The 12,136-nt window shown below is 42.4% G+C and overlaps 1 protein-coding gene across 2 annotated transcripts in view; it reads left to right on the top strand.

Moving 5' to 3' along the window:
- LOC132204048 (RNA-binding protein Musashi homolog 1) overlaps window positions 1–7,992 on the top strand; it is a 63,758-nt gene extending 55,766 nt beyond the window's left edge. For both annotated transcript variants that reach the window (XM_059632280.1, XM_059632281.1), the window contains 4 exons: window positions 4,171–4,443; window positions 5,773–6,081; window positions 6,135–6,377; window positions 6,624–7,992. In XM_059632280.1, the coding sequence (XP_059488263.1) occupies window positions 4,171–4,443; window positions 5,773–6,081; window positions 6,135–6,377; window positions 6,624–6,935 (1,137 nt within the window). In that variant the 3' untranslated portion in view covers window positions 6,936–7,992. The remainder of the gene's footprint in view (window positions 1–4,170; window positions 4,444–5,772; window positions 6,082–6,134; window positions 6,378–6,623) is intronic.
- The last annotated feature ends 4,144 nt before the right edge of the window (window positions 7,993–12,136 follow it).

The following is a 12,136-nucleotide window of genomic DNA, read 5'->3' as shown; positions in this document are numbered from 1 at the left end:
TCAGATCCGGTCGGCACGCGAGTAAATTATATTTTAATTATATAATATAATGTAAAGCGCGCGAGACTCGTATAAACGCGGCCAGCGTGCAACGGACAAAAGCGTTCTCACCCGAACCACGTGGTCTGAGGGTGCTTTTGCAGCAGAGGGCGGCGCGGAGGCGCAAATAACTCTCTCTGACCGCAAAAAGAGCAAGTCTGCGGCCACCCATCGCATTATTGTAGCAACAATGGCAAATTTGCCACCGGAGCAAAAGTATCGGGCCCATGAGAAGTATCAAGAGCGGAGGACGAGAGGCGTTCTGCAAGGGTGGGCGGAGGGGGTGGATCGATGCTTGCAGCCCCTGCTGGTGGCGCCCCCCGTGTGGCTCGCGAACGTCTTCCTGATTTAATTAGATTGGCAATCACCAAATGGCTTGCGATAATCGACGCGCCCGAATATTCAATGCATTGTTCGCCTGTACGGATTAAGAAAACGTGAATTCATTTTTCCCCGCCTTTGACAATGCTTAAAGGTTAAACGCAACCCGCATTTTACAGCAAATCCAGTGCAGTCCTTTGCTTGAATAAATTATTTTGAGATTTCCCTCATTTTTACGGCTTATTTTTTTGTTTTTAAAATAAAAAAATTCCCCATTGGAACAAGAGAATTTTTGTATTCTTTTGATTTTAAAACAATCATTTTCTATTTTATCTAAAAAATTTGCATAGCGTAAGATTGATTTCACATGCATTTTTTAATGTAGCAAACACCACAAGCGTAAATAATAATCTTATAAAATTTTCTTTAGGAACACAATTTTTATTCAAATTCCAACAATCTAAATTTCCTTCTAATAAAGCAAAACCAGCATTTTTTTTTTTTAATTACATGTTATCGACCTTTCAGTAACTATTGCACCAACTTTCAAAATTGCGCTCAAGGAAAACAAACACGACATATAAAACTAACAAAAGGCACAAAGTTAAAAGAAAAACATCAATATTCGCGGTTGTTTGCAAATGGAAGCAAATATGAGGAGACAGTCAGATCAATAATCTAGATACAAAACAGCAAAGCCACTCGGCACGAAAACGCCTCATTAAAGCTAACATTGCAAATTCAACGCAATTCTAAGATCGCTAGTACAAAATATAAATTTTGCAAGGGTTGATAGGCCATTGCACCCTCCGCAGTGTGGACGAGAACGGCGAGGCCCGTTTGGGCTGGGACTGGAAATTGACCGTCCGAGGCCAAACAGCCCCGCCGTGAAAAGGGAAGGGGGCCGCCCCCCGTCAGAGGCGGCTCGAGGGCCCACAGGACGGCATGGGCCAGGGGGCAGCCAAGATGGCGGCGGCGCGATCGATGCAGTTGACAAAGGGCAAGATGGCGGCGGGCCCGGTCGATGGCCGGGCGGTGGGTCTCGGCGTGGGCCGTCCGAGGAGGGGCGCAGTCGCGGCGGGGGCCGACGGGGCCCTCAGGTCGCAGGGCGAGAGGTGCCGGCAGGCGTTTGTTGAAATAGTTGGGGCGAGGTTATGTCCCGTCCCACCAGTAACCTGAGTTCAGTACTGCTGTGACAGGACAATATCTCGTCCAACCGGGGGCGGCCCTGGGCCGGGGGCCGCGGCTCTTCGGCCGCCGCCGACACTGCCTTCGCTTGCGCGTCCCACGAGCGACTGACGGGTGTGCGCTCTGACGGGGGGATGCTGAAGCACCGCCCCACCCTATTGATCGGCCAACCCCCACCACGCCATTGTTGCGATCGATGCCAACAATGGGCGCAGCTGCCCCCTCCGGCCCCGAGTCGCCCCTCGCGCCGAACGTTCGTTGAAGAAGAAGAAGAAGGGAGGCGAACGCGCGATGCAACCGACACTTCTTTCTTTTCTCTTTGCACCCCTTGCAAGATTTGCTTGCAGCTCGCCAGGATTTTGTATCGCCGCCACCTGGTCTAGCTGCTGCCGCGCATGGGGATGATGCACACTCTTTATTTTTTTTTTTGCCCTCTTTTGTGCCCCGCTTTTTTCTCTCTCCATTCTTTCTTTCTTCTTTTCGCTCGCTCGCGCCGTCTGCCCAGGAGAAGAGGAGGGAAGGAAGTATTATGTAAATCGGGCCGGATCAAACGGTAGAAAATGTGCTAATACACGCGGAGAGCGCATATGCACTTATTTACCTGGTAACCAAGCAGCGGCAGCTGAAAGTGAGAACAAGCTGCGTGATCATCGAGCATTTTCAACTGCCGACGGACTTGAAATTGCTCATAAAGAAAAAATATAACTGTAATCTAAACAAAACCGGCAAAAAAATTCACAAGAAAATAATTTTTATTTTGAAATTAAATAATATCATGAAAATTCTTGTAATATATTTTTTTTTAAATTGAAATTAATTTTTTTTTAATTTTTACTTCATTATAAATTGTGCTTATATACTTTTTGCTATAGCTGTTTTACTATTTGAAGCTAAATCAATTAAACTTTCCAAATTTTCAATCTTAACTTCAATTAGCTTGTTTTTTAAGTTTTTATTTTTAATTGTATTTTGCACTTTTTGAAGAGACAAAGAAACGAGCATTGCAGTGCAAATTTGCGCAGTGCGGGCTTCGCCAATAAGTCATGGTTTCCAGTTGGAATTTTTTAATATAATTCGCTCGCTTGACCATCCTTGCAAATCAGGCGTTGCAAATCTTCCTATCGCTACAGTCGCAGTAACACATGGCGATGCACGTTGGCATAGTGATTATTATATGGGTGAGCCGCATCATAAATCAAATTGAACGCAAACGCCAGACTGTACAACACGTACAAGCATCAGCTGGCCGGACAAATGGATAAATAGCTGCGACGCGCGAAACGAAACAATTTCCCTGAAGAAACAACCGCCAAAAGATACAAGTTGCGCAAGGGGAGCAGCTCTCACCGTCTACTTTTCTATTGTGCCCCGATTCCCTCCAGCACATAACAATGCAGCTTGATGGCACGTCACAGCTTACAAAAAAAATGAGTTGAGCCGCACCTGGACTATATATCGTGGGGCCGAGAAAAGTAACTTTGATTGCGATCAGCCAAGTTCAATCAAATGAATACAAATAAAAATTCTTTGAAAATATAAAGCATTGACTTCGATGAAGGTCAGGTATAATGATAATAAATTGCGAAACGGTAAATTATTTCATTGCATGATACATTTTTTTTTATTTGCTTGACAGCGATACATGATCGTAATATTTTTTATTTATTTATCTCCTACACATCAAGATATTTCATACTAACTTAAAACGTAGCGCTTCAGTTCCATTTTACTTCTGATTGATTTCCTCCAGAAGTTTTTGTAGCTCAGGATTTGGCTTCACCTCCTGCTTGAAACGGAACACCTGGAAAATTTCAAATAGAAATTATTTTAAATAAAAAATTGTGATCGTAAACTCACCTTGGCGTACCGAGGTTCTGCGAGATTAAGCTTATCGCAGTCTGCTTTCTGACCCACGAATCTGTGAATTACAAGCACCATTATCAGCACAATTATCAAATTGCGATAAGTGTAATTGTTTGTCTCGTCTAAAGCGCGTTTGAGTGTAACGGTTGTCAATTAACGGCGATTTTTGTTCTCGCGTCGCCCGACGAAAAATTCTGTTAGTTTCGCACGCAGCATCAAAAGTGGTTTGCGTGTCGCGCTTTGCAAATCAAATTGGGATCAAAGCGGAGGCGAAAATTAGATTTGGTTGACAAATGCAGCAGCCGGGAAGCGATTCGACGCCGCCAATAAACGTCAATTTGCGCGGCAAACTGATTTTGCGTTGAGAGACGGGAATGCAGACGAGGCGGAAGCCGCGTGTCATTTGGAACGCGACGAGATCAAAGGGGTCGCAATAAACGAACTTACTGAACGTCCAGCTTCTTTGTGGCGAAGTAAATTGTTGCAGAGGAGGCAAAGACCATAACGCCACCGACTATCACCACAATCGGCACAATCTGGAAAAAAAGAGGATAAATTAATTATAATAAAGTACAAATAAAAATGTGCAGGAAAATAATTAATATGAAAATATTAAAAATGTATATTTAAGTGAGTCGCAAATTATGACAAAGAAAAATATTTAAAATGTAGTCGGCCCAATAAAACCCCCAGTATTGAATAAATTCCTTTAATTTTAGTTGAAGTTTATTTTAAAAATTTGCTCTTGTTTTGTTTCAGCTTGGAATGGAGGGAATCGTGAACGGCGTGGTTGGTGCCAGCCCCATGATGGTGAACGGCAGCGAAAACGCGACCCTGAACGGCGGGGGCGGCAGCCAGGGCGGCTCGTCGGGCCGCTCGACGCCCAGTGGGGGCAGCTCAAGCGAGCCGGCCCCCGGCAAGTTGTTCGTCGGCGGACTCAGCTGGCAAACGTCAGCTGAGAAGCTGCGCGAGTATTTCGGCCAGTTCGGCAAAGTGACCGACGTTCTGGTCATGAAGGACCCCGTCACCCAGGTGAATACCCGCCGTTCTTGCCCAGCGCCACTGCTGCCGACAAAACCAAAGAACGAACGAACGAACGAACGAACAGGCCGGTTAGGTAAAACAGCCAGCGCGTGAGTGTGCTCGGTTGGACTTGGTTGGCACCTAGGTTGGAAGTAGCAGTGGGCATCTCTTCTTTTGGTTGATTGATTGATTGATTAATTAATTAAATATTATTGTCGGACCATCAGTACTTCTTGATTAACACCCCCTTCCAACGCACGCGGCGCCTCATGCTGGTGACACTGCAGCCGGCCATTGATTAATTTAATTGGGCTACTCGTATAAAAATTGCAGTTGTGACTAGATTTGGAATGTGCGAAATGTGTCACCAGCTCCCAAGTGCCCTATGCAAGCTCGAGTTATATATATTTAAGTATTTTGCGTAACATTTTGTCCCCCATATAAAATATATTATATACTTTGATTAAAATTGGAATTAATTGTGATTAGAAGTTTTGATTAAAACTTGGTCTACTGATCACTGGTTGGTTTGCATGTTGCCAAGCTCAAGAGCAGGCTGTAAATACGATCGTCGTTCTACGAACTAGGTCCAGATCTAAATTAAGCAGCAGTCAGGCCAGGCTAATTATTGTTACTTTGATTATTGGCGCTGTAATTTATTACATGCCTAAGCGGTGCATTGATTACACTACTTAATTGCTGTTGTAATTATGGGTATTTACTATTATATCATTTAACAATATATTGAGTTCAGTTGTGGCATTCATTTCAACAGTAATTTATTTGCATTACTTGGTGCGTTTGAATTTTATTGAACATTTTATTATTTCCAATTAACTTTCTCGATTTTGTATTTGGTAGTGCTATTTGTCAACAAAATTACACGTTTTGGGGCATAATCGAGGCTGGTGCGGAGATTTTTCAAACCACACACAAAACACTGGTTTTCCGTCGCGCCCAGCCTCAAAAAGTAGAGTAATGATTTTTTCTGATCTTTCAATATGTCACACACATACACGCATTTTCCTTATATTTGATTAGATCAAAAACTTGACTATATACATTGCCAACTATAAATTTTATTAATTGATGGTATTCATTAGTTTGTAATTTTTTGGTGTTCAAACACACACATCTCTAGCAGAAATTTTCCACAATTAATAACATTGAATGACAAAAAATTATATATGAAATTCAACAAAATTGTGGAAAGTTTTTGCAGAGCACCACACTTTTCAATAGGCCTCTGCCTTGCCTGTGTGGTCCTCTAACTTTGCCCTTAGAATTTAATTGAATTTGTGATTTTCAGTTGATTGCAACATTGTTTTGTCTTTGCAGAGGAGCCGCGGCTTTGGCTTCATCACATTCAGTGAGCCTTCGACAGTGCAGAAGGTTCTGAAGGAACCGGAACACACTCTGGACGGCAAGAAAATTGACCCCAAACACGCAACCCCCAAGAGCAAGGGCGGCCGCCCCAACAAGACAAAGAAAATCTTTGTCGGCGGGGTGAGCCAGGAGACGTCAGCCGACGAGGTCAAAGCCTATTTCAGTCAGTTCGGACGTGTCGAGGAGGCTGTCATGCTGATGGACCAGCAGACCAAGAGACACCGCGGCTTCGGCTTCGTCACTTTCGAGTGCGAAGACGTGGTAAGTAATTTTTTCATGATCAAGATCGAATTCCTCAAATTTAATTATTACAGGTGGACCGTGTGTGCGACATTCACTTCCACACAATCAAGAACAAGAAAGTGGAATGCAAGAAGGCTCAGCCCAAAGAGGCTGCAGCGGCCGCTGCTGCTGCTGCCGCGGTTGCCGCGGCACCTCTGGTGCTCCCATCGGCTGGTGGAATGCAAGTGGGCGGCTATCAGGCCCCAGTGGCCGCTGCCCTCAAGCGTGCACAAGTGCTGACAGCCACTCAGTTCCAACAACATCAGGCAGCACAGGTAGATAAAAATTGACATGAATTAATTAATTAAAAAGAAATTACAAAAAAAAGACAAAAAATTCTACAAAATTTTGGTTTCATACAAAAAAAGTCAAATTAAATAACAAAACGTAAAATAGTTTTCAATTTGGAATTATTAACTTGAATATTCAACCAAAAATTAATTTTAATCCAATCCAATTCCGATTTTTTTCTCATCATTGTTATTTTTATTTTTAATTTTAAAAAAATGTGAATAATTTAGGTTCAGGCGGCCATGGCTGCTGCTGCTTACAACAAGTTCCTGAACCCGGCATACCATCTTGGCTACCACCACCGATATGCCCCGTACCCCCTGCCAGTGGCCTCGATCGCTGCAGCGGCCGCAGCCCAGCAGTCTCCGAATCAACCGCAGGCTGCACTGGCTCAGGCTCCGACGGCCATGCCCCAAGCGCCCAACCAGGCGGCTGCGGCCGCGGGCAACCCTTATCAGGGCTACTCGCTGACCAACGTGGACATGTCAAGCTTCCAGGGCGTGGACTGGGGCTCGATGTACGGCATGGGCATGTACGTGTAGACTGAAGCCTTGCTCACACTCCCACTCTGCAGTTCTGTCTGTGTAACAAATTCAATCTCAAATCTCTCTCTCACCCCCGAGGCACCAAAAACTCATTTGTTTCTCATGTAACCGCGAGACTGATCGGAAAGTGAGACAAAAAAATCGCGCGCGAAGAGATATGTTAATTTTGTACAACACCAAAGTGGAACTTCAGTATAATTTGTGCTCTTTGCAAGCAAGCAGGTATTCAAGTGAAAATAATTTAAAGCAATCTCAATTTATGCAAGCATGGCTACTGAGACAGTTGCTTTTTCCCTCTTAAGTTAATCCTGTTATATTTATCTCATGTTCGTTCCGAAATTCTGACATTGGAATGTCTTTTGTTTTGAACAAAAATTGTTTTTTGTTACTATTCATCTCTTTCCCTCCCTTTAGTCTCAAAGTATGCTTTGCAAGCTTGTTGATGTAATAAATATTTTGCTGAGTTGTGGATTTGTTTATGAAAATTTTTGCGCCAGACCTGGACAAAATACTCAAAACATATGTCGTAAGAAGCTAAATTGCTCAAAATCCACATGTTGTGACTTGGCAAAATATTAACCGAATACTCACTTTTGACTCGCTTACAAAATATTGAAAAATATAAAATTGAAGGCAGCTTGTAAATTAATGAATAACTAGTGAATTAAGTGAAAAGTGCTGATCAGGGGAGGCCATTGACGGACATTGACCACACTTTTGCTCACCAACCGGCATTTCCTCATGTGTTTAGGCTACCAAGTTAGCCAGCTTTTGTAAATAGACCTCGATTCCAAAGCGCTGGGGCAGCTCTTTTGGCTAGCCCTGTTGTAAATACTGGATTTTACGAATAGCCAGCCGGCCTCCCTTGGATAAGAACTTGCCGAGAGATAGCGAGAGCAAATAAAAGGTGTCTCGGGTGGGCAGCTAACGAAAGAAGAAAATTAAGAGGCGATTGAGAATCGCCGCCGAGGACCACGAAACAAACTCACTTGTCACTCAGAGGGCCAAATTAGCTAGCAATAACCTAGGCTAGGTCCTAGCGCGATCTCTTCAATTGAAAAAGAAACGTGTTTTCCTCCACCTCTCTAGTCCGAAGATTGCCAAGTACCCTTGTTCACCCCTCACTCACTCACTCACTTACCCAGCCACCACCACATTCCTAGCTCATCGCTTGGAGGAGTTGCAGTGCAGATCAGCTGACTGCTCGTGATGCGACATGACCAACGATCATTAAATAGAATTGTAATTGTAAAAATTAAAGTAGCGCGATTAACTCGTTTAATGTGTAAGTTCAACTAATTTATTTACTACGCTAGCCTGTAAAGACTAATGATTAAGCAAGTTTCTTGAACACGAAAACAAAAAAACAATGTTGAGGAGGCGTTCATTTTCTGTGGAGAAAAGAGGGCCGCCCTGTCTCGCAACCGGCGCTGCTTGTGTGTAGAATTCAAAGAATATCCATACTCAGGACCTTTGGCTTTGCTTCGGTCGGTTGCGAGCGCGTGGGTGACCCTTGTATGTGCTTTTCTCTTGACCTGTCTGTATAAATAGCCTTTAAGTGTGGAACGAGTCTCCCATTTTACCTACTCAAGCTGCATAAAAGTCGAGTTTTAGCAGCACTGCCGCTAGGGTACTTAAAACTGACTCGCATAAGCTGAGATAGCAAGGAAACAATAACGAAACAACACTAGCAATAACCACTTGGTTGATTGATTGATTGATTGATTGATACTTAACCGCAAACATTGCTCGTAGCGCTAGCAACGCACGGACGAAAAGCAAGAAAAGAAAAATACTTAATTACAAAAGTAATAAAATGTTATATATTATTATACACGTGCAAAGTGGAAACAAAGCAAAGAAGAAACAAACAAACAAACACACTCATGCATATGATGATGATATATTGAAATCTATATATATTTACATGATGCAAAACAATGATGTCAAGATGAGAGTGAGAGAGCAATTGCATAACGAAAAATCTAACTTGAGAGAATAACAAAGTAAAAAAAAAAGAAATGGAAATTAATTATAGAATATATTATACATTACGAACCCTCTATTTTTGTAAGTCGCCATTCTAAATTATACAAAGTGACTACAAACTGACAAAGCAAACAAACAAAATTAATATCACAACAATAATAATGGAATACAAACGACTGTGGTTTGATTATTTTGTATGTACAACTTTCCTTTGAGCAATACAGGGACGAAGGTCCCGTGCCTTGGGCCAACTCCCGCCCGAAAACTCACCACTGTACTTAAATCTTTCTCGCACTGTACATGTCAGCTGAGGGCTGATCTAGCCGTGTGTATTTGGTTGCTTCCTCCATTGCTCTCTGGTCTTTTTGCATTTTCAGTGCGCGTATTTTGATCGATTATTCATTATCTAATCAATTGTATGAGACGAGGAAAAAAATGCTAACATTGTATCAAAGTCAGTGTCGCACCTATTTAGTTTAATTTGCATGATGCCTCGTGTAGCGCTCGTCGAGGGTAATCTTAGCTCTCGGTCAAATTTCGGAAAAGGGCGCCGCGCCACACTTTCGCCGCGCGCGCCCGCCCACCCTTAGCATATACTCATGGAACGAATGCATATACAAGTAATTACCAGTAATACACACATATATATTTACTCACGAGAGACTAAAATAACTAACATGCGAAAAACAGAGGGTTTAACTATCACATTATTGTATCAAGCAGCAGTGTCATTGTTGTTGTGGTATTGTTGTGTACTATGTTAGCGTACCACGTGCCTCCCTCGTTGGCCGGGGGTCCCAAATGCCCACCAAGAAGCTCCTCGTAATAATTAATAATATAGTATCGGACCAAAAGAATTCAACGTTTTTAAATCTATTCCCAATAAATATTCAAGTCTTAATGATCCTTTTAGTGATCTCTCTTGATAAAAAGTGGCTAAGCATTTTTTATTTTCGGTTCAAAGAAACTTACAAGCAATCATGCAGAAACGAAATTTGCTGTGATCTCCTGCTGATATTTATCGGTGATAAAAATAATAAATACTCAAAAGCACGCGATTTCTCCACTTTCAAAATTTGAGCAATAAAAAAAATTCGCTTTCTGATCTCGATTTCGTCGAACAGCCACTTCCAGTAAAGTTCCTTGACACCTAAAATGGTCTTTTCGGGTCGTTTTTGAAATAGCAGGTGGGGAGCGGGCCGGGGCCCCCGTGTTGGACTTCCTTGCTTGCGCGTGCCGGGGCGACTTGGAGCCCCAAGCGCGCGCCTCCTACTTTGATTTACGGAGAGACCCAGGGGCCTGCTTGTCCTCCGCGGGCCTGCCACTTGCTCACGTCAACTGCGGGCCGGCGGGGGGCAGGGCCCGCGTGGGTCGCTGGCAATAACCGAACAATTAATTAATCGTAGTGGACGTTGCACTGTAGATTGATTGCAATACTCAATAAAAAATAAAGTAGATGCGTTCTTTTCTTATATATCAGCGTAGTTTTGTTTTGTACTTTCATCTCTGGTTGGTTGATTGACTGATTTGTTGGTTGGTTGATTAATTAACATGCGTAAATTATCATTAATCGATTATGTGTGTTCTTTTTTTTTACTTAATTAATTGGATAATAAATGGTTTCACCTGTCATTCGATTCATTGTGCAAAATTTAATCATACGGTTGGCGCTATAAAAATTTCATCTCCATCACGTCCACCGTAGCAGACTTTGAATTGGACTTATTATTACATAGAGTAGGTCAGCCTTGCATGACTAATATTATTTATTATTTTTAATTAACCATGGTTTATTTTTTTATTCTCAATATCTTAATGTTGATTTTCATGCAGCCGTTGTTGAGCATCTCCTTTCGAAATTTGTCTCATCTTGTTGGAAAACATTTATACATAGAGTTGTTTGGCGACAAGTGGCCATGGATGTGCAGTGGTGGCCGCCAGCCGCTTTTTTTGAATCATATTTTCAAAATCTTGATGTGCATTTTTGACGCTGTTGGTATTTGAGGTAATCGAGAATTCTCTAGTAGGACCATTAAAAGTGGCAAGCTCAGATTCTTTCGACCGCTCATTCTATGACAAATCTGGAGTATTACGGATAATTCTTTAACGCCTGAAATTAATAGATTTTATAGAGTTTTGCGGAAGAAAACACATTTTTAAAAGAAGATTTTCCTGCAAAAATTCGGAGGCGCTTTTAATCAGAAAATTTGTGCCTTCGCCATCAGTATTCAGTTTCATCCCCGGCTTTTTATCTCGGCCTAAGCGCGGTTGAGGCGAAACTTATCAATTAAAAAAATATCACACCTCAGGCATATCAGATTTGAAGCAAGTAAAAAGTTTCGGAATTAATATAATTGAATAAATCAGCCTAAATTTAGAAAGGCAATTAAAATAGTTGGAGCAAATTTTGTGTAAAATAAATAGAGATGATTGATTAATTAGCCGAATAGCCGCTTTTCATGTCTTAGGTAGAGAGCATGCCACTGAGAGTAGCAATAGCTTTGATTGTCGCAGGTGGGTAAAAATCGTTGTCGGTGTGTCAGTTTTAGGTGCCCTCTTTAAACTGCAGCATTTATACACACGCAATTGAAAAAAAATGGCAACTATATCATATATTATATGAAAATTAGGAGAAAAAATACTGTGTTCAAAACTTACACACTACCCGGAAAAAGGATGAGATTAAAAGAAAAAAATAATAATGAAAAATCAATTCCGATAGCCAGGACAATTTGATTGCTGTAAATATGAAATATTTTGGAAGCGTCCTGGCCTAGGTGGGTCTTCCTCTGATGACAATAGCAAAAGCAGTGCTGGACTGAGACCAACAACTGGAGTTTGTATAGCCTCTGTGATAAAGACCAATAAAAAAACTCGCACGACTCACTTAAAAAAACGAGTGAAATCTTCTTTTTTCTTTTTGCAAAAGTGTCAGTGGAATTTCTTTGCTACTCACCGCAGGGTGTCGCCGAAGGGCGGCCAGGCCGAAGCCGTAGCTCTTGCCGTGCTGGTACTGGTGCGCGGAGGACATGATCGAGACTACGTGACTCGCAGAGCAGGACGACACCAGAAGGACGCTAATCAACGGCTCGTGCGCACCTATCATTAAAACAAGATAAAAGACGGTTCAAATGAGTACCACGTGAGCGGTTCGTCAATGAAATTTTGGCAATGCGCGAATGTTCAGCGGGCGCAGAGTCTGAAACTTC

This window comes from Neocloeon triangulifer, unplaced genomic scaffold (genome assembly GCF_031216515.1).
Source record: "Neocloeon triangulifer isolate White Clay Creek 2 clone unplaced genomic scaffold, ASM3121651v1 ptg000020l, whole genome shotgun sequence".
In the NCBI taxonomy this organism is placed as follows: domain Eukaryota; kingdom Metazoa; phylum Arthropoda; class Insecta; order Ephemeroptera; family Baetidae; genus Neocloeon; species Neocloeon triangulifer.
Note: the sequence above shows the minus strand (reverse complement) of the source record. Positions and strands in the feature narration are given on the sequence as shown.